At 41.0% G+C, this 27,052-nt stretch overlaps 1 protein-coding gene across 27 annotated transcripts in view; it reads left to right on the forward strand.

Annotated features, from left to right (window-relative positions):
- The window catches only part of TASP1 (taspase 1), a 253,393-nt gene that overhangs the window by 109,489 nt on the left and 116,852 nt on the right, over positions 1 to 27,052 (forward strand). For 18 of the 27 annotated variants that reach the window (XR_014073014.1, XR_014073018.1, XR_014073016.1 and 15 more), the window contains 2 exons: positions 49 to 168; positions 15,149 to 15,227. Coding sequence is in view for 16 of the 27 variants with exons in the window: in XM_081556535.1 (XP_081412661.1) it covers positions 49 to 168; positions 15,149 to 15,227 (199 nt within the window). In the remaining 11 variants the exon portion in view is untranslated. The remainder of the gene's footprint in view (positions 1 to 48; positions 169 to 15,148; positions 15,228 to 27,052) is intronic. The other 9 variants (XR_014073024.1, XR_014073023.1, XR_014073022.1 and 6 more) reach the window with 2 other exon arrangements.

The raw sequence follows: 27,052 nt of genomic DNA on the forward strand, positions 1-27,052 counted from the left end.
TGTTGTACCCTGTGCTTAGTGAATGCCCTGGCCACTTTTGCTCCACAGGAGAATGACTCAGGCCCTTTGGACACAGTGGGAGCTGTGGTTGTGGACCACGAAGGGAATGTGGCTGCTGCCGTCTCTAGTGGAGGCTTGGCTTTGAAACATCCAGGGAGAGTTGGGCAGGTAAGTAACGCTGAGGTTTTTAAACTAGCCTTACAAGTTGAATGTAGAATTTTCTAGCTCACAAGTTTTTGAACCTGTAGAGGCATTTTTTTTTCTTTAGAAAAAACAAATGGTATTGTTCTTAATACTTAGGTAGTATAAATCATCAACTACCTGTTTAGGATCTTTTCTAAAATGAAAACCTACCTCAGAATACTAGGGTTCTTACTGATCTTTATAACCAAACGAACATAATCCTACGTTTGACTATTTTCAGTAGGCTGGATACTGGCCTGGGTACTTATCAGACATTTAATAAATGTGGCTGATTTCCATTTTCATGGTTTGTAAATGTCATTCTCTGTAGAAGCGAGCACCTAACTATATGACTGCTTGCTTTTCAGGTGGGAAAATGGTTTTAGAGTTGCATTTTGTATTTCCTCTATTCAAAGAACAGTAGCATTTTGACCCTAATCCTTTCTCTGATTAAGCATTTCAGCTGTTTTATAGACTTAACTGGTATTTCAAGTTACTAACACATAATACTACTCAAGAAATCGAGATATGAGGGAGGCCTAATTTATGTGCAACTGGCTTTTTGCAAGTTCACTTGTACATCTTCTTCACCCCCAACTGCCCATCTCCAGCCTTTAGTACTAAATTGAGAAAGAAATTTAACAATCCATTTGATCTAATAATCTTTCTGAGTATATACCAATTTGGCACATTACTTACTGGCTTAACCAACATTTGTTGAGTGAACAAACGAATTGGATGCCCTCACAGAGTCTGTTGGCTTCCCAAGTGGCGCTAGCGGTAAAGAACCTGCCTGCCAATGCAGGAGATGCAAGAGATGCGGGTTCGATACCTGGGTCAGGAAGGTGTCCTGGAGGAGGAAATGGCAGCCCACTCCAGTATTCTTGCTTGGAGAATACCATGGACAGAGGAGCCTGGCGGGCTACAGACCATGGAGTTACAAAGAGTCAAACACGACTGAGTATACACTAACAGCACAGCAGCACAGCACAGAGTCTGTTCAGGTATTAATAGTTGCATGGGGTGTGTGTAAGCTCAGTACTTGGATCTCACGTTGTCTCTGGAGCACTGTTTGGCATACTCTTTGTGCTTTGTATCTTGTGTTTGAAGAAGAGTCCATGTCACAGTTGTGTTGGACACGGTGGGTAGCGAGTGCTTGGAGCAGAGTGATCTGATTCATGGAGGACATCTTTGCAAAGCCCCTAGTGATGTTCTGTGACCTGCCCTTTATTGTGGACAAACCACTCACAGTGGTATGGTGGGAAGCGGAAGGGAGGAATAATTAATTTTGTGCTACTCTTTGCCTGCCATGCAAGGGGATTTATGGGACATGATTACTCAACATGTGTAAATGCTTTGAACTCAGTATAAAAAGTCTTTGTCTGGTCATGGTATTTTTCTACATAATAAAGTCTTGTGTATTTGTCAAGTTTGGAATAGGAAAACCAAGCTTGGCATATCAGATCTGGATGCCTTGGTGGAGAAAGAGAGAAAAGCCAGCAGAGCTGCCTTCATCACATTGCCATTCCCATGACTTTTTCACTGGTTTTTGTTTGTTTTGGTTAGCAAAATAGCAACAAGAGAACCAAGGATAGTTCTGGACTACGTTAGCAGGACATTACACGCAGCAATCTTGAAGCTATTCTGCCACACTGCACATGAGATTGTCTTGGAAAAAGAAATACTGTAAAGCTTACATGTACACATTTGAAAACTGCTAAGAGAGTAAATGTTAAAAGTTCTCATCACAAGAAAAACAATTCTGTGACTGTGTATGGTAACAGATGTTAATGGATGTTAACTGATCATTTTGCATTCTATGCAAATATTGAATTATTAGTCTGTATACCTGAAACTAATAAAATATGTATCAGTTATACCTCAGTTAAAAAAAAAATTATGTATTAATTTGCCCCACTTGACTGGTTTATGAATGTACAATTTGTGAGGGCTGAAAAATCAGGAAATGGTGGGAACGAGAGGGTAAAGTTGCTTACCAGGAAAGCAGTTGCTTAATTGGGTTATATTGCACAGATGGAAGAGAGGCAACAAGCCTGGAAACAAAGAAGCATCATATGAGAGGTAAAGGGCTGTCCTTCTTGACAAGCAGAATAGAACGAAACAAAATATATAAGCAAACTGTCTTTGAAAAGCAAAGACTCATTTTTTTAAAAATGTGCTAAAACAAGGTATTCTTATATACATTTTAAATGCACAAAAAACTATTAAATTTTAGCATATTACACATTTTACCCTGATTTAGATATAACAGTTCAGGAAAACATAGGCAAACACTCACCAACATAAATCACAGCAGGATCCTCTATGACCCACCTCCCAGAATATTGGAAATAAAAGCAAAAATAAACAAATGGGACCGAATTAAAATTAAAAGCTTTTGCACAACAAAGGAAACTATAAGCAAGGTGAAAAGACAGCCTTCGGAATGGGAGAAAATAATAGCAAACGAAGCAATGGACAAAGAATTAATCTCAAAAATATACAAGCAACTCCTGCAGCTCAATTCCAGAAAAATAAACGACCCAATCAAAAAATGGGCCAAAGAACTAAACAGACATTTCTTCAAAGAAGACATACAGATGGCTAACAAACACATGAAAAGATGGTCAACATCACTCATTATCAGAGAAATGCAAATCAAAACCACAAGGAGGTACCATTTCACGCCCGTCAGAATGGCTGCTATCCAAAAGTCTACAAGCAATAAATGCTGGAGAGGGTGTGGAGAAAAGGGAACCCTCTTACACTGTTGGTGGGAATGCAAACTAGTACAGCCACTATGGAGAACAATGTGGAAATTCCTTAAAAAACTGGAAATAGAACTGCCATATGACCCAGCAATCCCACTGCTGGGCATACACACCAAGGAAACCAGAATTGAAAGAGACACGTGTACCCCAGTATTCATCGCAGCACTGTTTATAATAGCCAGGACATGGAAGCAACCTAGATGTCCATCAGCAGATGAATGGATAAGGAAGCTGTGGTACATATACACAATGGAGTATTACTCAGCCATTAAAAAGAATACATTCGAATCAGTTCTAATGAGGTGGATGAAACTGGAGCCCATTATACAGAGTGAAGTAAGCCAGAAAGAAAAACACCAATACAGTATACTAACGCATATATATGGAATTTAGAAAGATGGTAATGATAACCCTATATGCAAGACAGAAAAAGAGACACAGATGCATAGAACAGTCTTTTGGACTCTGGGGGAGAAGGCGAGGGTGGGATGATCTGAGAGAATACCATTGAAACATGTATATTATCATATGTGAAACAGATCGCCAGTCCAGGTTCAGTGCATGAGACAAGTGCTCAGGGCTGGTGCAATGGGATGACCCAGAGGGATAGGATGGGGAGGGAGGTGGGAGGGAGGTTCAGGATAGGGAACACATGTAGGGCAAGCTTCTTGCATGCATCGCTTCAAGACCAGGCCAGTGTAGCCGAGCAGATGGCTATGTGCTAGAGGGAAAAGAGCTTGAGTTCTATCTGAGGAAGATCAAGGCCCGGAAAGGCAAATAAACCCTTTTCCCTCCTATCTTAGCTCATATAATAAAGGCGTTTACCATTCAAAATAAATAAATAAATAAAGCGGCAATTAGAAAGAAAACTTCCTTAGCTTATAATAATTAGAATTTACAAATGCGACACGAAAAAGGAATTATTATGTTCTACTGTCCTCCAAACCCTACCTGACCCACGTGAAAACAGGTGGTTGAGTTTAGGGGTTGAGTGTGGATTTGGGATTTAGGTAAGCCTTTATTCTAACCTCACCTCCCCACTTACCAGTCCCCTCACGTGGACAAGTTACTCGATGCCTTAAGTTCTATTTTCCACAATTGTAAAATGGGAATAAATAGCTACCTAACAAAGTTCTAGAAGATTAAATGATACTGTGCACTTCAGTCGCTTATCACAGTCCCTCCTAATAACGTGGCAGTTGCTATTTATTAATTGCTGACAGTGTGGAGCAAGTGTGTTAATTCCCGTGATCCTACAACACTGTGAAGTGCGTGTTACTGTTATCCTTATTTATAAAAAAGGAAACAAAGACCCAGAGAAGATTAAATGATAATTGTACTATCATCACTTGCATGACCTACTTTTACTGCATGGTAATAGCTTTGATAACATTTTACTACTAAAAAGAAGGAAGCTTTTATTTTTATTATTTTTTTAAATTGGTTTATTTATCTATTTTTTAACTTTACAATATTGTATTGGTTTTGCCATACATTAACATGAATCCACCATGAGTGTACATGTGTTCCCCTTCCAGAACCCCTCTCCCACCTCCCTCCCCATCCCATCCCTCCGGGTCATCCCAGTGCACCAGCCCCGAGCACCCTGTATCATGCATCGAACCAGGACTGGTGATTCGTTTCACATATGATAATTTACACACTTCAATGGCATTCTCCCATATCATCCCACCCTCACCCTCTCCCACAGAGTCCATAATACTGTTCTATATATCTGTGTCTCTTTTGCTGTCTCGCATACAGGATTATCTTTACCGATTTACTAAATTCCATATATATGCGTTAGTATACTGTATTGGTGTTTTTCTTTCTGGCTTACTTCACTCTGTATAATGGGCTCCAGTTTCATCCACCTCATTAGAACTGATTCGAATGTATTCTTTTTAATGGCTGAGTAATATTCCATTGTGTATATGTACCACAGCTTCCTTATCCATTCATCTGCTGATGGGCATCTAGGTTGCTTCCATGTCCTGGCTATTATAAACAGTGCTGCGATGAACGCTAGGGTACATGTGTCTCTTTCAATTCTGGTTTCCTTGGTGTGTATGCCCAGCAGTGGGATTGCTGGGTCATATGGTACTTCTAGTCCCAGTTTTTTAAGAAATCTCCACACTATTCTCCATAGTGGCTGTACTAGTTTACATTCCCAACAGTAGTGTAAGAGGGTTCCCTTTCCTCCACACCTTCTCCAGCATTTATTGCTCATAGACTTTTGGATAGCAGCCATTCTGATGGGTGTGAAATGGTACCTCCTTGTGGTTTTGATTTGCATTTCTCTGATAATGAGTGATGTTGACCATCTTTTCAAGTGTTTGTTAGCCATCTGTATGTCTTCTTTGAAGAAATGTCTGTTTAGTTCTTTGGCCCACTGTTTGATTGGGTTGTTTATTTTTCTGGAATTGAGCTGCAGGAGTTGCTTGTATATTTTTGAGATTAATTCTTTGTCCATTGCTTCATTTGCTATTATTTTCTCCCATTCCAAAGGCTGTCTTTTCACCTAGCTTATAGTTTCCTTTGTTGTGCAAAAGCTTTTAATTTTAATTCGGTCCCATTTGTTTATTTTTGCTTTTATTTCCAATATTCTGGGAGGTGGGTCATAGAGGATCCTGCTGTGATTTATGTCAGAGAGTGTTTTGCCTATGTTTTCCTCTAGGAGTTTTATAGTTTCTGGTCTTACGTTTAGATCTTTAATCCATTTTGAGTTTATTTCTGTGTATGGTGTTAGAAAGTGTTCTAGTTTCATTTTTTTACAAGTGGTTGACCAGTTTTCCCAGCACCACTTGTTAAAGAGATTGTCTTTTCTCCATTGTATATTCTTGCCTCCTTTGTCGAAGATAAGGTGTCCATAGGTGTGTGGATTTATCTCTGGGCTTTCTATTTTGTTCCATTGATCTTTATTTCTATCCTTGTGCCAGTACCATACTGTGTTGATGACTGTGGCTTTGTAGTAGAGCCTGAAGTCAGGCAGGTTGATTCCTCCAGTTCCATTCTTCTTTCTCAAGATTGCTTTGACTATTCGAGGTTTTTTTGTATTTCCATACAAATTGTGAAATTACTTGTTCTAGTTCTCTGAAAAATACTGTTGGTAGCTTGATAGGGATTGCATTGATTCTATAGATTGCTTTGGGTAATATACTCATTTTCACTATATTGATTCTTCCGATCCATAAACATGGTATATTTCTCCATCTATTTGTGTCCTCTTTGATTTCTTTCACCAGTGTTTTATAGTTTTCTATATATAGGTCTTTTGTTTCTTTAGGTAGATATATTCCTAAGTATTTTATTCTTTTCATTGCAATGGTGAATGGAATTGTTTCCTTAATTTCTGTTTTCTCATGGTTAGTGTATAGGAATGCAAGGGATTTCTATGTGTTAATTTTATATCCTGCAACTTTACTATATTCGTTGATTAGCTCTAGTAATTTTCTGGTGGAGTCTTTAGGGTTTTCTATGTAGAGGATCATGTCATCTGCAAACAGTGAGAGTTTTACTTCTTTTCCAATCTGGATTCCTTTTATTTCTTTTTCTGCTCTGATTGCTGTGGCCAAAACTTCCAAAACTATGTTGAATAGTAGTGGTGAGAGTGGGCACCCTGGTCTTTTTCCTGACTTTAGGGGAAATGCTTTCAGTTTTTCACCATTGAGGATAATGTTTGCTGTGGGTTTGTCATATATAGCTTTTATTATGTTGAGGTATGTTTCTCCTATTCCTGCGTTTTGGAGGGTTTTTATCATAAATGGATGTTGAATTCTGTCAAAGGCTTTCTCTGCATCTATTGAAATAATCATATTGTTTTTATTTTTCAATTTGTTAATGTGGTGTATTACATTGATTGATTTGTGGATATTGAAGAATCCTTGCATCCCTGGGATAAAGCCCACTTGGTCATGATGTATGATCTTTTTAATATGTTGTTGGATTCTGTTTGCTAGAATTTCGTTAAGGATTTTTGCATCTATGTTCATCAGTGATATTGGCCTGTAGTTTTCTTTTTTTGTGCATCTTTGTCAGGTTTTGGTATTAGGGTGATGGTGGCCTCATAGAATGAGTTTGGAAGTTTGCCATCTTCTGCAATTTTCTGGAAGAGTTTGAGTAGGATAGGTGTTAGCTCTTCTCTAAAATTTTGATAGAATTCAGCTGTGAAGCCATCTGTTCCTGGGCTTTTGTTTGTTGGAAGATTGCTGATTACAGTTTCAATTTCCATGCTTGTGATGGGTCTGTTGAGATTTTCTATTTCTTCCTGGTTCAGTTTTGAAAAGTCGTACTTTTCTAAGAATTTATCCATTTCTTCCAAGTTGTCCATTTTATTTGCATATAGTTGCTGATAATAGTCTCTTATGATCCTTTGTATTTCTGTGTTGTCTGTTGTGATCTCCTCATTTTCATTTCTAATTTTGTTGATTTGATTCTTCTCCCTTTGTTTCTTGATGAGTCTAGCTAATGGCTTGTCAATTTTGTTTGTCTTCATGAAAAACCAGCTTTTAGTTTTGTTGATTTTTGCTATGGTCTCTTTTGTTTCTTTTGCATTTATTTCTGCCCTAATTTTTAAGATTTCTTTCCTTCTACTAACCCTGGGGTTCTTCATTTCTTCCTTTTCTAGTTGCTTTAGGTGTAGAGTTAAGTTATTTATTTGGCTTTTTTCTTGTTTCTTGAGGTGAGCCTGTATTGCTATGAATCTTCCCCTTAGTACTGCTTTTACAGTGTTCCATAGGTTTTGGGTTGTTGTGTTTTCATTTTCATTCATTTCTATGCATATTTTGATTTCTTTTTTGATTTCTTCTGTGATTTGTTGGTTATTCAGCAGTGTGTTGTTCAGCCTCCATATGTTGGAATTTTTAATAGTTTTTCTCCTGTAATTGACATCCAATCTTACAGCATTGTGGTCAGAAAACATGCTTGGAGTGATTTCAATTTTTTTGAATTTACCGAGACTAGATTTATGGCCCAGGATGTGATCTGTTCTGGAGAAGGTTCCATGTGTGCTTGAGAAAAAGGTGAAATTCATTGTTTTGGGTTGAAATGTCCTATAGATATCAATTAGGTGTTACTTGTCTATTGTATCATTTAAAGTTTGTGTTTCCTTGTTAATTTTCTGTTTAGTTGATCTGTCTATAGGTGTGAGTGGGTTATTAAAGTTTCCCACTCTTATTGTGTTATTGTTAATTTCCTCTTTCATACTTGTTAGCATTTGCCTTACATATTGCAGTGCTCCTATGTTGGGTGCATATATATTTATAATTGTTATATCTTCTTCTTGGATTGATCCTTTGATCATTATGTAGTGTCCATCTTTGTCTCTTTTCACAGCCTTTGTTTTAAAGTCTATTTTATCTGGTATGAGTATTGCTACTCCTGCTTTCTTTTGGTCTCTATTTGCATGAAATATCTTTTTCCAGCTCTTCACTTTCAGTCTGTATGTGTCCCTTGTTTTGAGGTGGGTCTCTTGTAGACAACATATACAGGGGTCTTGTTTTTGTATCCATTTAGCCAGTCTTTGTCTTTTGGTTGGAGCATTTAAGGTAATTATTTAAGGTAATTATTGATAAGTATGATTCCTTTGCCATTTACTTTATTGTTTTGGGTTCAAGATTATACACCCTTTCTGTGTTTCCTGTCTAGAGAAGATCCTTTAGCATTTGTTGGAGAGCTGGTTTGGTGGTGCTGAATTCTCTGAGCTTTTGCTTGTCTGTAAAGCTTTTGATTTCTTCTTCGTATTTGAATGAGATCCTTGCTGGATACAGTGATCTGGGCTGTAGATTATTTTCTTTCATCACTTTAAGTATGTCCTGCCAGCACCTTCTGGCCTGAAGAGTTTCTATTGAAACGTCAGCTGTTATCCTTATGGGAATCCTCTTGTGTATTATTTGTTGTTTTTCCCTTGCTGCTTTTAATATTTGTTCTTTGTGTTTGATCTTTGTTAACTTGATTACTATGTGTCTTGGGGTGTTTCGCCTTGGGTTTATCCTGTTTGGGACTCTCTGGGTTTCTTGGACTTGGGTGATTATTTCCTTCCCCACTTTAGGGAAGTTTTCAACTATTATCTCCTTGAGTATTTTCTCATGGTCTTTCTTTTTGTCTTCTTCTTCTGGGACTCCTATGATTCGAATGTTGGTGCATTTAACATTGTCCCAGAGGTCTCTGAGGTTGTCCTCATTTCTTTGATTTATTTTTTCTTTTTTCTTCTCTGTTTCATTTATTTCTATCATTCTATCTTCTACCTCACTTATCCTATCTTCCGCCTCTGTTATTCTACTGTTGGTTCCCTCCAGAGTGTTTTTGGTCTCATTTATTGCATTATTCATTATATATTCACTCTTTTTTATTTCTTCTAAGTCCTTGTTAAACCTTTCTTGCATCTTCTCGATCCTTGTCTCCAGATTACTTGTCTGTAACTCCAATTTGTTTTCCAGATTATGGATCATTTTCACTATCATTATTCAGAATTCTTTATCAGGTAGATTCCCTATCTCTCCCTCTTTTGTTTGATTTGGAGGGCATTTATCCTGTTCCTTTACTTGCTGGGTATTTCTCTGCCTTTTCGTCTTGTTTATATTGCTGTGTTTGGGGTGGCCTTTCTGCATTCTGGTAGTTTGAGGTTCCTCTTTATTGTGGAGGTTCCTCGCTGTGGGTGGGGTTAGACGGGTGGCTTGTCAAGGTTTCCTGGTTGGGGAAGCTTGTGTCGGTGTTCTGGTGGGTGGAGCTTGATTTCTTCTCTCTGGAGTACAATGAAGTGTCCAGTAATGAGTTTTGAGATGTCAGTGGGTTTGGTGTGACTTTGGGCAGCCTGTATATTGAAGCTCAGGGTTATGTTCCTGTGTTGCTGGAGAATTTGCGTGGTATATCTTACTCTGGAACTTGTTGACCCTTGGGTGGTGCTTGGTTTCAGTGTAGGTATGGAGGCATTTGATGAGCTCCTATTGGTTAATGCTTCCTGGATTCAGGAGTTCTCTGGTGTTCTCAGGATTTGGACTTGAGTCTCCTGTCTCTGGTTTTCAGTCTTATTCTTACAGTAGCCTCAAGACTTCTCCATCTATACAGCACCAATGATAAAACATCTAGGTTAATGATGAAAAGTTTCTCCACAGTGAGGGACACCTGGAAAGGTTCACAGGGTTACATGGAGAAGAGAAGATGGAGGAGAGAGATAGAGGTGACCAAGAGGAAAAGAGGGGAATCAAAAGGGGAGAGAGCAAGCTAGCCAGTAATCACTTCCCTATGTACTCTCCACAGTCTAGATCTCTCAGAGATGTTCACGCAGTTACACAGGGAAGAGAAGAGGGAGGAAAGAGACAGAGGTGGCCAGGAGGAGAAAAGGAGAAATCAAAAGGGGAGAGACAGATCCAGCCTGTAATCAGTTCTCTAAGTGTTCTCCACAGCCCGGAACACACAAAGAGATTCACAGAGTTGAGTTGAGAAGAAAAGGGGGAGTGGGGAGATGGAGGTGACCTGGTGGAGAAAAAGGAGAGTTAAAAGGGGGAAAAAGCAATCAAGCCAGTGATCTCGCTCCCAAGTAAGAATGAGTACTGAAGATTGGGTTCTTGAAGACACAAAGTAGATAACAAATACTAAAAAGCAAAGATTAAAAACCTAGAGTAGAGGTTAGATTCTCAAAAATACAATATTAAAAATAAAGTAAAAGAGAAAAAAAACACCGAGTCACAACAAGTATAAAATATATATATATGAAGTTTGCTTTAAAAATAGGGTCTTTTTTTTTGGCAAGGTAATAGTAGGTTATATAAATGAAAATTGAAGGAGTAATAGAGGACTTAAAAATAAAAAATAAAAATAAAATAAGAAAATAGTTCGATGCATGAGACAAGGGCTCAGGGCCGGGGCAATGGGATGATCCAGAAGGATGGGAAGGGGAGGGCGGTGGGTGGGGGGTCCAGGAGGGGGAACACATGTAAACCCATGGCTGATTCATGTCAATGTATGGCAAAAACTATTGCAATGTTGTGAAGTGATTGGCCCCCAACTAAAATAAATAAATTTATAAAAAAAAAAATAAAAAAAAAATAATAAAATAAAAAATAGAAAAGAATAATGAACAAAGTTTTAAAAATTTAAAAAATGATAATAGTAAAAATATATCTAGGACTTTCTCTGAAGCTGTTATGGACAGTGTGGGGTCAGTTCATTTTCAAGATAGTTCCTTGGTCCAGCTTGTACTTCTCAAGGTCTATAGGCCCCTTCCTATGTAGTTGGTGCTAACTACAGGGTTTTAATCTATTGCACCTGTCACTTCCAAAGCGGTTCTTTCTGTTTCTTTTAGCTTCTTCTGTTTGCTGGTCTCTTCAGTGTCTAATTTCTGCCCTGACACAAGGGAGGCAGTGTGGTCACTTTTTTTTTTTTTTTTTAGTCTCACTTGTTCAGTCGTGCTGTGGGAAGGGAGGAACACTTCAAACAAATCTCACTGGCGTATGCTCACAGTGATTCAGCCACACTGATTTGTCCCACTCACGGCGTGTGTGCTTTCCCAGTCTACACTGCTCAGGCTCTAGGTTGCATGGCCGGAAACTGTCTGAACCGGGCCCCTGGGGTTGCCTATACTTCCCAAGTTTAAGCCACTCACGTTCAGGTTCCTTGGTACTTCACAAAGGTGCAGACTTGGTTGAGCCTGGGTTTTGTGCCCTTCCCAGGTCCGAGCAGCTCAGGTGACCAGGTTTTTGGCTTAGCGCGGTCAGGGGCTGTGACTTTTCCCCTCCCCCGCCCCAGCTGCTCAGTTTTCTGGGGGTACAATGGGTGCAGCTTCCCAGGCGTGCCGTGTGTCTCCCCTGGGGAGCTGATCTCTGGCTGTGACCCTCTTGGCAGGTGTCAACCCTCCAGAGTCCCAAGAAGTCCTTGTTAGCAACGAGGTCTGCTTGCAGTTTGGTATAGGAGGCCTCTCTGGGGCTGCGATTGCGCCCTTCTGGCTCTGGTGGGGGCAGGGCTGGTCTGCAGCTGGCTAGCTCTGCTCAGTCCTTTGTTCTGTGAGTGGGCCTGGCGGTGTCTTAGGTTAAAGCTTTTCACGGAAAAGCTATCCCATGGTCTAGGTTGCTGTCTCAATCTAGTTCCCTCAGATTGCCCTCGGGGCATTCAGGCCCAGTCCTTACCCAAAGCAATGCAGCCCGCCCCTCCGTGCCCAGCCCCCGCTTGCTAGTCGGGATGCGCGGGTCTGGGCTGTGGCTCCACTGGGAGTTACTGTTAGGTACGTAAACTGCGGGGTTTAATTATTTATTTATTTTTCCTCCTGGTTATTTTGTCCTCTGAGATTCCACGGCTCGCCACAGACCCACCGGAGAGAGTGTTTCCTGGTGTTTGGAAACTTCTCTCTTTTTAAGACTCCCTTCCTGGGACGGATCTCCGTCCCTACCTTTTTTGCCTCTTTTTTTATCTTTTATATTTTGTCCTACCTCCTTTTGAAGACTATGGGCTGCCTTTCTGTGTGCCTGATGTCCTCTACCAGCATTCAGAAGTTGTTTTGTAGAATTTACTCGGCATCTAAATGTTCTTTCGGTGAATTTGTGGGGGAGAAAATCGTCTCCCAATCCTATTACTCTGCCATCTTAGGACTGCCTCGGCTTTTTGTTTTTAAAGGTCTGCTTAAGTTTGTTGTGTTTTATCTAACAGAGTGGATAGGAGAGGGACAGTCTCTGATTCTTTTCTCTTACCTGTCACTGTCTCAGCCCAGCCTGTTTCAGAAAATGAAGAAGGAAGACAAATTTAGGTCATGAAATTGAGGAGAGTTAGCATAAAAGAAATTTGCTTAGAAAGGAGAACCAAGAGTAAGAATAAACTTTCTTTTCATCACCTCTACTGGGCTTCTAAGGAGTGTCCTTGTGGTCTTATTTACTACTTTTTAGGTGCAGAACTCCAGATCAAGATGATTGTGGGAAATGGAAAGGGCAGTGGACCAATATCCAGGGTTTTCCGTGAAGGAAGGTTGGGCTCTTTCACTGAGGTAGCATGTTCTCTGAGGCTCTGGCTGACCCAGCACACAACCTAGGTAGAACCAGTTGAATGGCTTAGCCCACAGGGTTGCCATTTTTTCCTGAAATCTGTGACCTGAATCACTTCTGAAGGACTTTTAGTTGCCACCCTCACCCAGCTGTCTTGTTTATTTTAGAAGCATGATGTTTTCAAAGGCAGTGACAGGTTTTCTACTGTCTGCCATATTAGGGGTGTTGTGTTCAGTTCTTGTCTCTGCTTTTAAGAGGGGTCTTGTCAGTGACAGTGATGGTTGACAACTGGATCACATGAACATGGTCAGATTTCATCTCCATCATTCTGGACTCAGGGTCATTTTTCAAGGAGGGTCATTAGGGAAGTGGAGTGGATATGTGCATCTCAACATCTTGGGGAACAGTTCACAGATTCCCTGGTGACTCAGCTGGTAAAGAATGCGCCTGCAGTGCAGGAGACCTGGGTTCGATCCCTGGGTTGGGAAGATCCCCTGGAGAAGGGAAAGGTACCCACTCCAGTATTCTGGCCTGGAGAATTCCATGGATGTATAGTCCATGGGGTTACAAAGAGTTGGACACGACTGAGTGACTTTCACTTTCACAGATTCTTTGAGAGAGAAAAGAGGAATCAGGGCATTAGAAAAGCCAAATTTGGAGAACTTTAGGGGGAAGGTTAAAGTATTTCCAGAAAGTAGGCCCAGGATTGGTGGGCGGAAGTTATGAGAAAGTGGATATTCCTTAAAACAATCGAAGGAAGAACTGTCCACCAATGAAAAGTGTCCAAAAGGGGTATATGTTCCCACATGAAGTGGTGAGGTTTTCAGTATCAGAAGTGCCTGGACTGTTTCCTGAAAACCCCTATTCTATGCAGAATATTGGAGCAAATTAATTCTGAAGTCCTTGTAAAAGGAATAAACCATCATAGAAAGTTAAAATCTGTCTGGTTACCATTCTCTGTCTTCTTCTTCCACTCCTCACAAATAAGTTCCTAGAATATAACAGTGCTATTTTTGTGGGAGTACCTTTTTCCTTCATCAGTCACAGAGAATACTGAATATATTGTTGTAGGATTTTTTTTTAACACTTTATATTTCAGAGTTTTTCTGTAATAGTTCTTAAAACTCAGTGTTTTGGAGTTTTTTTCTGTAATAGTTCTTAAATATCTTTTTTTTAAATTCTTTTTTCTAACCTTTGCAGTAAATTCCACATGTTGCTGTGCCAATGTTTATTTAACCATTTCTTTACTGCTAGTATTTTGTTCTTATCAAACAGGTGATCATAAACATTCTTGACCACGCCTCCTTATATTTCTCTGCAATAACCATCTAAGGGTTTTTTGAATTCAGCTTCTAACTAAGGAACACAAAACTTATTAATTGTGATTCCCCTTGCAAAGGCAGAGAAATCATAGTAGATATTGGAGAGGTGAATCCAGACATTCTGGGTGGCACACTTGGAAACAAAATAGGAATGATTATCACACACTTTTATAAAACCACAGTAGCTTATTGTGTTCCTGGTGGTTTCAGACACATACATTTATTCTGCCACCTCACAGAGTGATTAGCTTGAACAGGCCTTTTTGTTGCCCTTCTATCTGGCAGAATCTAGAGCAGTGGTGAACATGTACTGGGCCCTTTGGTTCATAACAGTTGGATTTCCTCTTGTTCTGTCCTGAAGGAGGAGGGGAAAGGCACTAAAACCTGAAGCAGGGTTTGCTAGAGGGTGGCAGGGGACCTCCTGAATTCCAGGCCCCTGGGGTCCTGGTTAACAGTGCTGACTCCTGAGCCAGCCTCCAGACCATCAGGAATATAGCTGGGTACCCACGGTTCCTATTATTATGGTCCCCAAGTAATCTGACTGACACACACCTAGTTTGAGAAGTGATTTCAAGGGTCCAGAAGAGCCACCCCCAACAAGCCTACAGCAGAGGGAAGATTTTTTCTGGGAAGGAAGAAATTACTGTTGATAAGATTAAGATTTTTTTTTTCTCTTTTCTGAAAATTTTTAGATTAATCCTTAGCTGAAAATAGTTTTGATAGCATTAGAACCATTGTTTGGGTAGGTCTTACTCAACCTCCGGTTATCACGCATGTGCTATACATCATTATTAGATGAGGCTTTATTAGATGGGTATGATTTCTGTCTTCTGTTGAAAGCTAGTAATTATGTATAATGTTCTTAAAGTGCTGTATTTATATTTATCTACCTTTTTTTCCCCAGGCTGCTCTTTATGGATGTGGCTGCTGGGCTGAAAATACTGGAGCTCATAATCCCTACTCCACAGCTGTGAGTACCTCAGGTATTTGCTGCTTTCATGACCATTTTTCATTACTTCAACCTCGTAGGTCATTTATTGATTGAAAACAGTGTTTTTATGTAAACACAAAGTATGTGCTAACACACCTCATGGACCAGAACACTGATGCTTGAAAGATCTTTGATACTTGGGAATTTTTGAGAATTGTTTCACAACATGAGTATCACAGTGTAAATGGTTTGCTAACATTTTGAGTACAACTTGGGGTTAACTAAAATTTAATTATATTTTTAATGGATTTTTTCCCCCTAATGACTCATGATAATGCCAAATTTGGGTCAAAATGATATAAAAATAGCAAGGCATTGAAAAAACTAAGAGGTCATTTCTTGAGTAAAATGTTGACATAAGTCTTACAAGGTGTATTTCAAAATATATATCATGGCATATACTTTTGATAAAATGTAGGTCCTCTTTTTGTATTTGTATTAGAAGAGTCTTTATCATTTAGAGATGTGTGTGTGTGTGTGTCTCGGGAGAGTGAATTTGAGTGGGCAGAATGGTTGTTCAGATCCAGGTTTTCATATACTTGTGCCAGATGTACTTGAAGCTCATGATGTGGTTGATATGTGTGGTTGACATAATAATATTGGTTCACCCCCTTTGCCATATCATCTCTCAAGTCAGAGTCCTAGGACTTTGTGCCAGATGTCCTCAGGCTTTCTCAGGAGGGTGGGTAGATATGGCCACCTTTCCTTTCTCTCTCTGGTTTCTTCTGCATTGTTTTCTGCACTACCATACTGACCAGCCACCCAGTCCAGTCACCTCCTCTCTTGCTTACTCCTGCCTCTCTGTGGTCTGTACCGCTAGTGTAGATCCTGGACCTCTCCTGGTTTGTCCTGCTCCATCTTCTTCCTGCTGCTGGTCACCCCGGGTGTGGGCCTCTGCCAGCTTCTCTTCATCTCACTGTGTGCTTCCTTTTGGTGATTTGGTGCTGTTTCAGTGGTTATCTCTTAGAGTGCTGGCTTCCATGTCTATCCTTACTCTGTTCTTCACGCTTGAGGTCCACCCTAGTCCTTTCTGCCTTCCTGTTGGACACATCCCTGTGGGTGTCATGTATGCACATGAGATTCAGCAGCACAAATAAACACCTTTTTCCTTATTCCCACACTGTGGCCACCTTTCTCCTATATTCTTTGCCTCTTTTATTGCCATTACTCTTTTGGGTTTCCCTTTGGCTCAGCTGGTAAAGAATCCACCTGCAGTATGGGAGACCTGGGTTCAGTCCCTGGGTTGGGAACATCCCCTAGAGAAGAGAATGGCTACCCACTCCAGTGTTCTGGCCTGGAGAATTCCATGGACTGTATAGTTTACAGGGTCACAAAGAGTCAGACGTGACTGAGTGACTTTCACTTTCACTTTCTGTAACCTATTTAGTGAGACTTGAATTCTTGGTACCATTCTCAAATTTGTAGCTTCTTTCCATTTCTTCTGACCTGACCCTGTTATTTCAGACCCCTAAACTGCCCACCTGTTGTAGCAGCTTCCTGACCTTGATCCTTTTCTTGCATTGGTGGAAATATTTGATTTTGAGCCACTCAGGTGAAATCCAAACACAAATCAATGTTGAATCTAAATCATACTAATATAATAGGCCAAAAATTGTGTTCTAATTTGAAGAGATGAGCACAAGGTAATAATATGAGTTAATTTTTAATTTAATATTGCTGGCACATGAAAATCTTTACACATAATAGTTAGGAATTAGTATGGCGTAATTAATGCATAATTACGTATGCATAATTAAGTATAGCCCACGTCTATGGAAAATTGTGGTATTTGAATAAATCAAAGTCTAAAACAGATGATTCATTGTTTCATTTTCATTTTCCTAAAGAAGTATCAGTTGGTATCATGTGTTGTGTTGACTTTATTTTTGGTCAATATGTGGTTCAGCAAGTTGGTTTGCTGCTTTTTAAATATTACTCTTATGTCTGCATGTTAGGAGACCTGAATTCTACTTTAAGCTGGAATTCTGAGAGCCTACTTGACTGTGTCACTTTGGAAAAGAAATTCAGTCTCCTTGGGGTTGTCCATCTCCCTTCTTTTTTAAATTGGTGATGTGAAAGTTGAAATAGGAGTGCACTTTATGGATTTGATTCTATGAAGTAGAATGCAGTGGGGGGGTGGTGGTAAACTTAAATTGTAAAATTAAGGTCTTTCACCCTTCCCCTTGCATATTTCCTTCTTTGTCCATCTCATATCCACTGAAGATGTTTTATATGATTAAAGATAACTTTAGGTTTCTAGTCTAAGATATCTAGAGTAGCTGTTTAGCTTTGATGCCCAGCCCATCATGTTATAGCCTTCTTAAGTTTAAGGACTAAGATCTTAATGACCCAGATAACCATGATGTTGTAGTTATTCATCTAGAGCCAGACATCCTGGAATGCAAAGTCAAGTGGGCCTTAGGAAGGAGCACTATGAACAAAGCTAGTGGACGTGATGAAATTCCCACTGAGCTATTTCAAATCCTAAAAGATGATGCTGTTAAAGTGCCACACTCAACATGCTAACAAATTTGGAAAACTCAGCAGTGGCCAGAGGACTGGAAAAGGTCAGCTTTCAATTTCAATCCCAAAGAAGGGCAATGCTAAAGAATGTTCAAACTACCACACAATTGTACTCATTTCACATGCTAGCAAAGTAATGCTCAAAATTCTCCAAGCCAGGCTTCAACAGTATGTGAACTAAGTATTTCCAGATGTTCAAGGTGAATTTAGAAAAGGCAGAGGAACCAGAGATCAAATTGCCAACATCTCTTGGATCATTGAAAAAGCAAGAGAGTTCCAGGAAAGCATCTTCTTCTGCTTCATTGACTACACTAAAGCCTTTGACTGTGTGGATCACAACAAACTGTGGAAAATTCTTCAAGAGATGGGAATGCCAGACCACCTTACCTGCTTCCTGAGAAATCTGTATGCAGGTCAAGAAGCAGCAGGTAGAACCAGACATGGAACAGTGGACTGGTTCCAAATTGGAAAAGAAGTAAGTCAGGCTGTATATTGTCACTCTACTTATTTAACTTCTATGCAGAGTACATCGTGTGAAATGCCAGGTGATGAAGCACATGTTGGAATCAAGATTGCCAGAAGAAATATCAATAACCTCAGATATGCAGATGACACCACCCTTATGGCAGAAAATGAAGAAGAACTAAAGAGCATCTTGATGAAAGTGAAAGAGGAGAATGAAAAAGCTGGCTTAAAAGTCAACATTCAAAAGATAAAGATCATGGCATTCAGTCCCATCACTTCTTGACAGATAGGTAGGGAAACAATGGAAACAGTGACAGACCTTATTTTTGGGGGCTCCAAAATCACTGCAGATGGTGCCTGCAGCCATGAAATTGAATGACACCTGCTCCTTGGAAGAAAAGCTATGACAAACGTAGATAGCCTATTAAAAAGCAGAGACATTACTTTGCTGACAAAGGTCCGTCTAGTCAAAGCTATGGTTTTTCCAGTAGTCATGTATGAATGCGAGAGTTGGACCATGAAGAAAGCTGAGCACCGAAGAATTGATGCTTTTGAACTGTGGTTTTGGAGAAGACTCTTGAGAGTCCCTTGGGCTGCAAGGAGATCAAATCAGTCAGTCCTAAAGTAAATCAGTCCTGAATATTCATCAGAAGGACTGATGCTGAAGTTGAAGCTCCAATACTTTGGCCACTTGATGTGAAGAGCTGACTCATTAGAAAAGACCCTGATTCTGGGAAAGATTGAAGTTAAGAGGAGAAGGGGACGAGTGAGGATGAGATGGTTGAATGGCATCACTGACTCAATGGACTTCAGTTTGAGCAAGCTCCAGGGGATGGTGAAGGACAGGGAAGCCTGGAGTGCTGCAGTCAGTGGGGTCACAAAGAGTCAGACACGACTGTGGGACTGAACAACAACAAGTCATCAGCCAACAGAGCATGAGGATAACAGAGCAAGTCTCCAGTTCTTTCCATCTGTGATTGCTTTACTCTTGTTTCTCCTGGGGCTCTTGCTATGAGGTTGACAATGGAAACACATGGCAGAGTTGGGTGAGTAAGTCAGAAGAAAGGTAGAACACAGAATTTTGCAATTTTTTGGTTAAAAAAAAAAAAAAGGACATATGCTGTTGCAGAAAATCCAGAGACATGGCCTACATTTTAGTTTTATAGTTCTTGGTAGATGATTATTGAAAGACAGAGGGAAGATAGCTAGTTATGGTCAAGGTAGGACTCTCCTAAGGCCAGAAAGGTGATGTGGTTATTAGCCTGAGAGATAAACTCCAGCATCTTGTGGGGAAGAAGTTAGAGGGCAGGAGCTCACCTTGCAAACTCTGACTAATGTTCTGGAATCTTGGAAATTTGCTGAGCTCGAGAGGGAACAAAGGAAATATGTAGGTTCTTGTTCAGATTCTTGATTCACTGTCTGAGACATCCTAGCAAGTAGTTGTAGGAGTTCTTTGTCAATTTTGGATATTAATACCATACTAGTTCTGTGGTTTGTAAGTATTTCCTCCCATTCCATAAGTGTCCTCTTCATATTGTTGCTTATTGCCTTAGCTGTGTTGAAGCTTTTTAGGTTGACATAGACCTCTTTGTCTGTTTTTGCTTTTGTTGCCTGTACGTTTACCGTAATATTCCTACAACAAAATATACCCATGTAAGACACTTACACTAGAGGGGAAAAGACTGCCAGTTATTTTATGACACACGGCTTTGTCATCACTTAACACATGGCTATTACTTTGCAAGTATTGAACTGGGGGTATTCTCTCAACAAGAAATATTTGCTTCCCTGATAACAAGGTCATGCCTCTTTGCCATTTCCATGCATTCCTATGTATGTAATCACTTTTTGTTTGAATTCTGTATCAAACTGTAATCCTTTTGAAGACATTGAAAATGGCAGTTAAACTCAACACATGGAGTTCCAACATGGAACGCAACTCAGAAGAAGGGTCAGCAAGGGTTAGCAGATGGGAGCTGCTGACCTCCAGAGGCAGAGCTGGCTGTGTCTCAGCTGCTGCCTGCAGCAGAGCTGTGGGAAGATGCTGTCAACTGCAGTGTACCTCCTGATTTCTGAAAATTTAAAATGTGAAAAAAGTGTGTGCCCTTCTTTTATTCTCAGCGTTTTTTTGTGAAAATGAATAGTTTCAAGCTTTCTTTAAGTAGTGGCATAAGCTCTTAAGAAAAGGGACTCTGTGAGTATATTTGGGTTTCCTGAGTGCCTGGCACAGGGCTTTGCACTTAGTAAATGCTTCATAGACAAATTAAAATTAAAAAATGTGTGTGTATGGGCAACAATATTATAATCATCAATCTTGTTAAGAGACTGGAACATAATTATTCCAACCATTAAAAAGAAAGAATAGTTATGTAATGTGGCAGAGGTGCTAATTATTGCATGATGCCAATCATATTACAGGAATAAATGTATGAAATTAACATATCGTACACCTTAAATTTATACAGTGTTATATGTCAAGTACATTTCATTGAAGAAGAGAGAAATGTGTATGTGATTCTTCCCTCTTGTAGAAGGATTCTGAGATTATTCACCATGAAATTTCCTTAAGTAGCATTTTAAAATTTGATTTAATTTGCCAGAATCGGATTCACACATAATTTTTCAGTAACACATCAGATGTGTAATATAAGATACATCTGTGGTCTTTCTCTGGCTATGGAAAGGAAGAGCACATTGAGGATTAGAAGATCAGAAGGAGGGAAAAAGCAAGAGATTAAGTTTATGCTCTAGCTGACCTTAACATTGGTCTTCTGTTACTTGTCTGTGCCGACTGGTTTTTTTTTCTTAAAGAGAAATAGTGAGTCTGGGGGTTTTATGGCCGCTGACTAGTGATCAGGAGGCAGCGGCTGCAGTCTCCTTTTCTGGTGTTCTGTCACGAAGAACAATCTGCTACCCAATAGGAACCCTGGTGATTTCTGACTTTCTGGGTTCTTCGATTTTACAGGTCTTAGCTGTTTCAGAAATCAGAGGGTGGTGAGGGTGTGGCCCTGGCTTGTTAAGAGTAGGTTCAAAGATGGATGGGATAAAAAAAAATGCGAAGAATGAGACCAGGCTGCTGCTTTGCTATTAATATTTCTGAGCCAGTGAGTGGAGTCTCCTCTGCAAGGGCGGGAAGAATGTCAGTATATCACCCCTTCTCGAGTCTTTCTCCTGACCAGCACCACAGATCTTCCTTTGCCCCTCTGTGGGAGGTTTCCTGTGCATCTGTGCTTCCCAGATGCCTTTGTCAGGAGGGCACAGGGCTGGCTTCCCTATGAGGGTGGAGTCCCAAGAGCCAGTGAGACCTCACTGCTGAGACATCTACATGTGTCCTGGAGTTTGTGGTTTCTGGGGCCCAGGTGGGATGGGGAGGCAGGCAGGAGTCCGTGCTTTTGTTTCCTTCTCAAGAGAATCTGTTATTTCTCTTTAGTGCACTTTCAGTGGCTGTCTCTTGATTATCATCAATAAAAGCCCTGTTCTACTCTGGACCCTGGGTGCAGATCACCTAGGGGTCCAGCCTCCTTTCCAACTCTTTTCCCTATTTTGTAGCATCCTTTCAAGGTGAATCTTCAAGGAGTTGCCTGTATTTCATGTCTATTATTTTACTTAGTCTTTTCCATTCGTTGAACTTTTTTTTTTTTAAATACTTAATTATTTCTTTTTGGCTGTGCTGAGTCTTCACTGCTGAGCAGGCTTTTCTTTAGCTGCAGTGAATGAGGGCCACTCTCTGGTTGTGGCACACAGGCTTCTCATTGCAGTGGTTTTTCTTGCTGCGGAGCTCAGGCTCTGGGTGCACGGGCTTCAGGAGTTGCAGCACCTGGACTCAGTAGTTGTGGCTCCCAGGCTGCAGAGCACGGGCTCAATAGTTGTGTCTCACGGGCTTAGTTGCTGCATGGCATATGGGATCCTCTCGGATCAGGGATGGAACCCGTGTCTCCTGCATTGGCAGGTGGATTCTCCACCACTGAGCCGTCAGGGAAGTCCACTCATTGACTCTTGTATCTACTTTAGTCAGGCCTCTTCCTCCCTTCTAACAGTCTGCTCTTGTCAAGATTTTCAGTCACCTCCAAAGCCCAGTGGTCATCCGTTAGTCCTGTAAGCAGTGTGTGACACAGCTGCTTGAATGACTCGCTCCCCAGAAAATCCTATTTTTGATAGACTTCCAGAGCATCCAACACAGCAGTTTTCTTCCCACCTCACTGGCTGCTATTCTCCGCCTCCTTTGTTACTGTTTCTCATCTCCCTGACCTCTCAGTGCCCTGAGGCCTAGCCCTCTACCTTTCCTGTGTCTTTGAATACTCACTGCCTCGGTGTTCTCGTCCAGTCCAATGGCTAAGTACCATATGTATGCTGACTCCCACCTTTTTATCTCTACCTTGGGCCTCTTCCCAGAACTCGATTTTTTAACTGCTTCTCCAAAGCCCCCACCTGTGTGTGTAATAGGCAACTCAGTTCAGTTCAGTTCAGTCGCTCAGTTGTGTCCAACTCTTTGCGACCCCATGGACTGCAGCACGCCAGTCTTCCCTGTCTGTCACCAACTCCCGGAGCTTACTCAAACCCATGCCCATCGAGTCGGTGATGCCATCCAACCATCTCATCCTCTGTTGTCCCATTCTCCTCCTGCCTTCAGTCTTCCCCAGCATCAGGGTCTTTTCCAATGAGTCAGTTCTTCATGTCCAAAGTATTGGAGCTTCAGCTTCAGCATCGGTCCTCCCAAAGAATAGCCCATCCAACTATGAGCTTTTGATGTTGCCCTTCCCTCACCCACCTGCTTCTCCACACAGCAAAGGGCACTTGCTGCCCTTTGGCCCTTATCTCAGGCCAAAATCTTAGAGTCATGACTGACCCTCTCGTCTTTTATCTCACCCACGTCCAGTCCAGCAACAAACCCTGTCTATTCTCCTCTGTAAGTATATTTAAAATCCAACCACTTCATTACACCCTGGCTGCCATCAGCAGCTTCAGGGTGCTGTCATCTCTGATCTGGGTTGTTGCAGGAGCCCCCAGCTGGTCCCTTGTTTTCTGCTCCTTTTCCCCTTTATTCAGTTCTCAGCAACTCCTCAAGCAGGTGATGTTTAAACCTAACTCAAATCACATGTCATACCTCCTCTTGAACTGTCCAGCATGTCCCATCTTAGAGAAAGGCCACAGCCTTTATTCAGGGCCAATGAGGTGCTGCCCGCCTTCCCCTCAGGCTGCAGCTGTTGCTTTTCCTCTCTATTCACTCAGCCACTTCCCTGTGCTCGGACTTGCCAGGGACACTGCCACTCAGGGCCTCTCTGCCTGCATCCTTCCTTCCCCTTAACTCTCTACCCTGAGTGTCTTGGGCTTCCCAGGTGGCACTACTGAGAAAGAACCCACCTGCCAATGCAGGAGATGTAAGAGATGTGGGTTTTCTCTTACACTGTTGGTGGGAATGCAGACTAGTACAGTCACTATGGAGAACAATGTGGAGATTCCTTAAAAAACTGGAAATAGAACTGCCATATGACCCAGCAATCCCACTGCTGGGCATACACATTGAGGAAACCAGAATTGAAAGAGACACGTGTACCCCAATGTTCATCGCAGCACTGTTTATAATAGCCAGGACATGGAGGCAACCTATGTCCATCAGCAGATGAATGGATAAGGAAGCTGTGGTACATATACATAATGGAATATTACTCAGCTATTAGAAAGAATGCATCTGAATCAGTTCTAATGAGGTGGATGAAACTGGAGCCTATTATACAGAGTGAAGTAAGTCAGAAAGAAAAACACCAATACAGTATACTAATTCATATATATGGAATTTAGAAAGATGGTAATGATAACCCTATATGCGAGACAGCAAAAGAGACAGAGATATAAAGAACAGACTTTTGGACTCTGTGGGAGAAGGCAAGGGTGGGATGATTTGAGAGAATAGCATTGAAACATGTATATTGCCATATGTGAAATAGATCACCAGTCCAAGTTTGATGCATGAAACAAGGCACTCAAAGCCAGTGCACTGGGATGACCCAGAGGGATGGGATGGGGAGGGATGTGGGAAGGGGGGTCAGGATGGGGAATACATGTACACCCATGGCTGATTCATGTCAATGTATGGCAAAACCCACCACAATATTGTAAAGTAAGTAGCCTTCAATTAAAATAAATAAATTAATTTTTAAAAAAGTGCAACACACACACACACACACACACACACAAAAAGAGACGTGGGTTTTGACAGAACTTGGCAGGCTGATGGTCCATAGGATCACCAAGAGTCAGACACAGTTGAAGCAACTTAGCTCACACACACGCACCTGAGTATCGACACCCCTGCCTCCACCTCATCAGCTCTTGATTCAGACTACTACCTTCTCACGGAGGTCTTCCTCAACCACCCCGTTTTAAACATGTAAATCTTCCCTCAGTCACATCCCCCAGCCCCCTCCCATATTTTATTTTTTCCCATAGAATGTATCATGTCTAACATCTTATATCTTTTGTGTCTTTATGTTATCTTTGTAGTCTACTCCTCTCTGCTATATGAAACTCCATGAGGGTAGGGATTTTCCTCAGCTTTGTTCCCTGATGTCTGAATGGTGCTCATCCAACAGAGTCTCTGATGTTTTTTGAATGAATTGATGTGAATTGATATGAACAAACAGATATACTGCGGATGTGTCTTAGCTCAGACTGCTATAACAAAATACCATAGGCTGCATGGTTTTAACATTTATTTCTCCAAGTTCTGGAGGCTAGGAAGTCCAAGATAATGGTGCCAGCAGATTCGATTCCTTCTGGGTTGCTGCCGGCCAGCTTTTTGCTGTGTCGTCACATGGAGGAGATGGAGAGAGAGATGGAAACAAGGACAGAGGAAAAGAGGGAGGGAAGGAAAGAGAGAGGAAGAATGGACACGAGTGAGATACCATCTCTCTTCCTCTTCTTACTGGAACACTAATCCCATCATGGGGGGGCCACCCTCATGACCTCATAAAACTCTAGTTACCTCCCCAAAGACACCACCATCGCCTTGGGGTTAGGGCTTCAACATCACCTTTCTGGGGGCACAACAGGTGGTGTGGGTTAGGTCATGCCCAGCTGAGTCAGGGCTGAGAGGAGGTAAGTACAGAGTTTAGAGTGGTGTGTGCTGATGAGAACAGAAGATCCCTGAAGAAGAGGGGTGAGTGCAAGGTGTGTGGGTCTTAACCTGGGGTCCTTCCTGTTGGGTCTCTGGATGGTCTTGACTAAGTATTGAAGTTTTTTTTCATATGAAGAGGGGGACCCTTTGAAGAGGGAGATCTCATTCTTTTGGAAAAGAGGTGAAAACAGAACTTTTATCTTTGAGGTTGCTCTGGAATGATGAGCGATGTTTCAGACAGGCAAGAGTGGCGAAGGGGCTGGTTCTTCTGGGTGGAGTCCAGGCTCTTCAGCCCACTCTAGCTCCTTTATCTGCATTGCTAGGCAGTGCTCTTTCTCACTTTTGTGGCTGACGGTGTGGCTTCTCAGAAGCTTCTTGTCTGTATGAAACAATAAACTTTCATAGTCTTTTATTATGAAAGCATAATAAAAACTTAAAAAGCAGAGACATCACTTTGCTGACAGAGGTCTGTCTAGTCAAAGCTATGGTTTTTCCAGTAGTCATGTATGGATGTAAAAGTTGGACGATTAAGAAAGCTGAGTGCTGGAGAATTGATGCTTTTGAACTGTGGTGCTGGAGAAGACTCTTCAGAGTCCCTTGGACTACAAGGAGTTCAAACCAGTCAATCCTAAAGAAAATCAACTCTGACTATTCTTTGGAAGGACTGATGTTGAAGCTGAAGCTCCATTACTTTGGCCACCTGATGTGAAGAACTGACTCCTTGGAAAAGACCCCGATTCTGGGAAAGATTGCAGGCAGGAGGAGAAGGAGACGAAAGAGGACAAGATGGTTGGATGGCATCACTGACTCAATGGACATGAGTTTGAGCAAGCTTTGGGAGTTGGTGGTGACAGGGAAGCCTGGCTTGCTGCAGTCCATGGGGTCACAAAGAGTCAGACACGACTGAGTGACTGAACTGAACTGAATCTTTTGCACTCAAGATTCTTAGAGGGCAGACACTTAAGCTGAAGTAATTTGGGATTTAATATGTAAATGTCTTGAGAAATCTTTTTGTGTGATTTATGACTTCTAGATGTGAGCATAGATAAAACCCTAATATATTTATAAGCATCATCATCTTAAAACCACTTGACTCTTTGGTCTGATTGGTTAGTTGGTGTGGGGAAGAAATATTGTTCATTTACAGATGACAGAGTAGATAAATTCCCAGCACATTTCCCAAAGCTAAAGTAGTTATGTGGGGCTGGAATTCTATTCTGGGACCATTGTTTAATGAGGTCACTTCATATCTGATGAACTATTAATATATTATTTCCTGCTTTTGGTTCTGAATTTTGCTAGGTTATTTCTTAGGAAACCAGCTCAGTGTGACAGCTTTGGTTATCATGTATTTTGGATGTTTTATTAATAAAGGAGTGGATTTTCCCCTCATTGTGAAATAACACTTGGTCATTGAAAAGAATTTGGAAAATGAAATTTTAACCTTGCTATGCTGTGATAGTGTGTTAATATTTTTGGTAGATTTTTGATAGATAAAACAAACGACAGTGTTGTTTAGCTTGTTAGTTTTTGTCCATTTAATATTCTATAATGAATATTTTTATGATGATTTAGATGTTCTTCAAAACCTAATTTTAGATGTGAAGGGTGTCTTTCCCACATACATGAATTCAGGCATTTTGCTCTTATGTAAGAAGACTTGTAGCTGCCCTCAAGCTATAACACAACAGCTGTTTTAGTGGCTCTTATCCTGT

Source organism: Giraffa tippelskirchi, chromosome 13 (assembly GCF_054371585.1).
Source record: "Giraffa tippelskirchi isolate mGirTip1 chromosome 13, T2T-mGirTip1v1.2.pri, whole genome shotgun sequence".
Lineage (NCBI taxonomy): Eukaryota > Metazoa > Chordata > Mammalia > Artiodactyla > Giraffidae > Giraffa > Giraffa tippelskirchi.